Source organism: Esox lucius, chromosome 9 (assembly GCF_011004845.1).
Source record: "Esox lucius isolate fEsoLuc1 chromosome 9, fEsoLuc1.pri, whole genome shotgun sequence".
In the NCBI taxonomy this organism is placed as follows: Eukaryota; Metazoa; Chordata; class Actinopteri; order Esociformes; family Esocidae; genus Esox; species Esox lucius.
Window position 1 is genome coordinate 11,686,224 of NC_047577.1, and position 5,920 is coordinate 11,692,143.

General features: G+C 44.0%; 1 protein-coding gene across 1 annotated transcript; it reads left to right on the plus strand.

Moving 5' to 3' along the window:
• Positions 1 to 1,099: 1,099 nt before the first annotated feature.
• LOC105012160 lies at positions 1,100 to 5,602 on the plus strand. The gene is made up of 2 exons (XM_010872827.4): positions 1,100 to 1,460; positions 3,357 to 5,602. The coding sequence occupies exon 2, from the start codon at positions 3,464 to 3,466 to the stop codon at positions 4,754 to 4,756; it is 1,293 nt and encodes a 430-aa protein (XP_010871129.2). The 5' UTR covers positions 1,100 to 1,460; positions 3,357 to 3,463; the 3' UTR covers positions 4,757 to 5,602.
• Positions 5,603 to 5,920: the final 318 nt, after the last annotated feature.

Below are 5,920 nucleotides of genomic sequence, written 5' to 3' on the forward strand. Positions count from 1 at the left end.
GGGGACAGTGGGGACAGTGGGGACAGAGGGGACAGTGGGGACAGAGGGGACAGAGGGGACAGTGGGGACAGTGGGGACAGAGGGGACAGTGGGGACAGCGGGGACAGTGGGGACAGAGGGGACAGTGGGGACAGAGGGGACAGGTTTTATTTAATATCCCCTTTCTGACTAGCGTGCATGGCCAGCTAGAGCTTGTCTGTCTCCAGACTGTAGGTGAGGTGGAGGAAATACAGAACAAGCATTTGGTCATCAGACCATCAGCTCCGGGAAAAAAATTTAAATGAAGAATTAAGAGACCACGGCACCTTTTTTTTCCTTTCCAAAAAAGCCAAAAAGGAAAGTTTTGAGTGAGGAACAGAAGCGTTCAATTTGCAGTGTTCTCTTCATTTCTACCCTTCTGTTCCTGACTCAAAACCTTCCTTTTTGACTTTTTTAGAAAGGAAAGAAAAAGGTGCAGTGGTCTCTTAATTCTTTCCGGAGCTGTATAACATAACATTTAGTACATATGGTATATTCAACTAAGGTAGGTAAGACCATTGTGTAGAGTATTAGTCATTGCAAAGAGATATTTTTCAATAAAGCGCAAATTTGTAGAATGGGTACTAGTAAGATATGATCCATGTATTACACATGGAGTGGATTCAGTGGATAGATGGATATACTGAAAGTTACAACAGAGAACATGTGGAGTAATTTCTTATGCATCCGCCCTGCCAGTTTTCAGGTCACTCACAGCTGAAAGGAATTTGAAGCATATGAGCAGACCGCACGAGAGATTTGTAGCTTAGTTAGAGCAGAAACAAACCCAGTACATTAAAACAGTAAGTGTTTAATTATATTATTACAAATTGAAATAGGCGTGTTGTTTGTCTTGGAAATTTAAAGTAGGAGAGATAGTTTGACAGGATTTGTAGTTTCTTTATAGACAAACAATACAAAATATAAGTACAGTGAAAGAGAGAGTGAGAGAGTGAGAGAGAGAGAGAGAGAGAGAGAGAGAGAAAGAACGAGAGGACAGAGAGAGAGAGGGGACAGAGAGAGAATGAGGTGCATTGGGGTGAGAAAAAAATAGTGCTTGACGCTTAGAAGAAGCTGATAGGCTCGCGCAGCAGTGACTGGGTCGCGCATTGGCTGGTGGGGGAGTAGGCTTTGCTTTCCATTCGTGGTGGTTCTATTCTATATCCTAGTTGAGGCCGCGGGTTCAGGCGAGGTGAGGATACGACCCTGGCTGAACCTATACAGGCTGAAGAAACAAATACGGTATGAGTAGCGGCAGTGTTCGCTAAACAGAACACAAGGGCGAGGCGACCAGTGGCAGAGACACGCACCGTATTATCCAATCACTTGAGCATATAGGCAACAGTCTTTTTAATACGATTTGTACATTATACCGTCTATAATTTTACAGAACACTTTGAATTACTTTGGATGAGAGGTATATGAAGACGAGCAACTGACAGGTACGTACACTTCAAATGGGGATTTTTCTAAATGTATAATGTAATTGGACTCAAATGTACTATATTAGATTTAGTGTTAAACCCCTAAAGTTACATTATTGACGATTAAAACGTTCGCGATTTACAAAATGTCTGCGAAACTTGTTAGTCTGAATATCAGTTGAGAAGTTGAATGGATCTTCTGTTCCAAGCGGAATTCTGCTGCTTCCGTTTACAGCGGGTGCTGTATCTCTGGGACACCGGGAAAAATGCGTGCGTGTGCGCGCACGGAATGTTCTCTCTCTCGCTCTTCCTCGCTCACCTAGTCTCTTTCTCTGTAATGTTGCGTAACGCGAGAAATGATGACAAGCCTTGAGGGTGGCCTCGCACTCCGTGCCTAGTAAGGAATTCACAGAAAGTTCATTTTTAACACCTACCCTATATACTGTTTCATTCTGGTCAGCCTGTATTATCGTATATAATGGCATACTTAGCAAATTCCCACCTCCCCACCTCCCCATCTTTTAATCATTTTGTTATAATGTAATCCCTGTAATGTGTATATTATAGCTATGATACAATATTTTGGATGTAGAACAATCTATGCAAATAAGCAAATTTCTTTCATCCTCAAGACAGAAAAATAGCAAAATGCAATGATTGTTTTACGAAATTATGAACTTTGGTTGGTGTGTATTTCGATTATGTAAACCCATTGTTTTTTATTATACAAGAAGTGTTTTCAAAATCGAAATACTCTGAAACCCCAGAGCTGTTCTTCAATCTGAATTTGGTGGGTTTTACATTTTAGGAATTCATTGCATGTGAAAGGTAGCATTAAAACAAAGAAAAACGGTTTACACTGGGTGTAAAGTTAAATTCCAAGTGGTGTTATTGGAATTACACATACATTTCAGTTATCTGAAACAGAAAACAATAACCTACGTATGTGATGGAGAATTTTTTAAACAAAACTGAAGAGTAATTGCAACTGAAAATTTTATTATCTCTAATAAAGACAAATAATAATAACCAAAGACAGGATATTCAATAATTTAACTTATTGGGATGTTTTCATTTCCTTGCACTCTTTATTAGCCAGGCGGTCTATTTTTAGAGTGTGGGTAATTCAACACTCCCAGACCATAATTTTATTATACAGTGTTGTTTGTAAAAAAATATATAAAAAGCATACTTTATTAGTAATAAACTTCTGGTTGTGGCGTGAGACCTAATAATGAATATCCAAATGGTCAAACAAAATTACATATATTCCCACATATGTACCTTTCAATGGTGAAGACAAATACTATACAGTAACCTGGAATGATTGTTTTCACAAATTTGGCTAAGCAGGACGATGGCCAGATAAAACAGTTTAAAACATACAAAAATACTTCAGAGGAAGTTATCTAATCCCGCACTAGACAGGATTGTAAACACCATACTAGTGTTGAGAAGTTTCAGCAAGATAAAATCACACCAGAACAGAGAGAGAAACTAAACAGCAAAATAGTGCTTTCGGCTTTTTTGGTAGAGCTCCCAGTACCTATCAAGATGTTACACAATACTTGATTCAGTGGTGTTACATAACATCATGCAATGTATCATCATGCAAAACATTTCAGGATGACGTTTGTCCAATACATTTTTCTAAAGGATTTTGTTTTAGCTGTACATTTTCTGAGACCATATTCCCATATCCTTCTGCCATGTCGGAAAATTTAATAGGCACCGGGCAATTTTTCCATTATAAGAAACATATGAAAAATAACCGTATGTGCAGGTCTGTACTGTGTCCTACAGGAATGCTCCGGGCCTAACGATTACATAACGTTGCGTTAAACGTACTTCAGTTTTACTCAAACCTTTTTAACATCCCGTCTTTTTATTCTTCTTGCTTCTCTTGGCCACTAGGTGGGGCAATTGCAACACGGACCCCAGTCACTTGGAACCGTTAATCGTCCAATCCGTTGGAGCAAGTAGTGTGTGTACTTCCATAACACGGCCGTAATACACAACCCATGAGTTTTGCAGTCCCCTCATCCGACCACGGCTATCCAAGCATGAAGGACCAGGTCAGGCCCACTAGTAGTGTCCTTCATGACCTTTCTGCGCCCACCCTCCCGCCGCCACTGGAAGTCGTGGACTCAAGGCCTCTGAGCGGGGCTGTGTCTTTCACGGACGAGGCCATCTCCATCCTGACCTCCAGCAGCCAGATAGCCCGCTCCCTCCTGGGACGCACGTCTGCCCTGAAACGGAAAGAAAGCCTAGCGGCCGCTGCTAGCCACACTAACGACGACGACGACGGCGACTGTATCGATGGCAGCGGCGCCCTGCGGCGCAAGCGCGAGTTCACCCCGGCCGACAAGAAAGACGACGGCTACTGGGACAAGAGGAGGAAGAACAACGAGGCGGCGAAAAGGTCGCGGGAGAAACGCCGGGCCAACGACGTGGTCCTGGAGACAAGGGTCCTGGGCTTGTTGGAGGAGAACGCCCGGCTGAGGGCTGAACTTCTGGCCATCAAGTTCCGCTTCGGCCTGGTCAAGGACCCCTCTGACGTGGCTATCATGCCTGGGCCTCCACCCAACCACCTTGGACCAAGGTACTATCTACCCCACGGTGATGGTGCCTACACCCATCACGGCACCACCTCGCACCAACCCCACCCAACGCACCCCAACCCTCCCCACCACTCGTCCCCGTACGCCGGGAGGGGAGCTGCGGGGCCGGCGGGACGGGACATCAGTAGCATATCCGAGGACTCCGGTTTCTCTCCGGGAAGCTCCAACATGGGAAGTCCCGTGTTCTTTTTGGACGACGGACAGGTGGACAGCGGCCGGCCGTCCCCGAAGACCTCGGAGGAGCAGGGGGGTTGCGACCCTCACCCTTCCCCGGGGGCGGAAGGACAATACCATGGCAGGCAGGACTCCAGCCTCCCGCACAAACTTCGCTTCAAAACCCCAGGTGGAGGGAGCGAAGGTTGGGAGATGCCGGCGACGTGCGCCGATGTCAGGCGTCCTTGCCCCGTGGCCACAGTCGGACCACACATCCAGAGAAGCCAGGCTGGATGTGACGGTCACAGCGGCGAGGGCCCGGCATCGTGGCCTCGGGAGGAGGCTCACGCTGGGCATGATCAATACCAGCACTACCCCGCCTCTGGAAGGTCTTCACACAGCGCCACCACTACCACCACTGCTGACTCCCAGTATGTGTTGGAAAACGGGGCCCTTAAATCTCAGCTCAGTTCTCTATCTCAGGAGGTGGCCCAGCTCAAGAAGCTCTTCTCTCAGCAGCTGCTCTCCAAACTGGCCTGATATCAGATTGAACACAGTCACTACCTCACCTCTCACAGCAGATTTAGGGAGGATTTACGGGAACGGACAGAGAAGGGACGCGCGCGTGAGATAAAAATTCCTGAACGTTGACTCTTTTAGGAAACCTTCACTGTGATATACGGTCTCACTTCAACTGGAATGTCAACTTTTACAGGACACTTTCACTGTGTCTCAGGGTTCTGCTGGACTCTCGCAGTACAGCACTGCACAGTGATTTCAAGCGAACAGCTACTTCTGCAGTGTTAGTAAGCCGAACCATCCCTATAACTCCAATGGACATACGACCATAAAACTACTTCAACCATGATAAACGCACACCAGCACAGGAAAGACTCATGTACATTCCAATAGCAATTTACACAGAACCAACACTTCAGGCCCTGTCGTAAGATTTTACTGTGCTTTTATAGGTACTTTCTAATGAAATGCATCACCTAAAGTACAATTACTTTGACACTGTGATTTCACACTTTTTCTGTTGTGAACAGGTGAGTATTAAAACACTGGAAATGCTGATAGAAAAACGCCTGCAGAAGCAGTACACGGTTACACACAGAAAAAGAGGGAGAATTCCTATTGTAGATGAATATAATTGGTTGAACCCATTACATTTGTAATATTGCTTAAAATGTTGATTGTGATCTATTATTTACTTCAAATGTTGATCTGCTACTGCCTGGCCCCCCCTTATCATATATCACAGGTTTTTCATAAACTGGTCAAGAAATGTATTTAACAAAGACACACTGTAAATGTTATATTATTTGAACTGTACGTAATATGATGTACTGTACGTGGAAATAAAATATTTTTTTCCTAAATCTGTTTCATGGAGGCCCGTGTTGGTCAGTTGGTACAGCATGGTGCTTAAAATGCCAGGGTTATGGGTTCATTTCCCACCAAAGTGGGAAAAATTGTTAAATCATTGCTTCAACAGCAGAATAGTTTAATTCACTGCTTTAGCGGGAAAATAATTTCACTCACTGCTTTAAGTCATATACATATATATATATATATATATATATATAGTATCTCACAAAAGTGAGTACACCCCTCACATTTTTGTAAATATTTGAGTTTATCTTTTCATGTGACAACACAGAAGAAATGACTCTTTGCTACAATATAAAGTAGTGAGTGTAC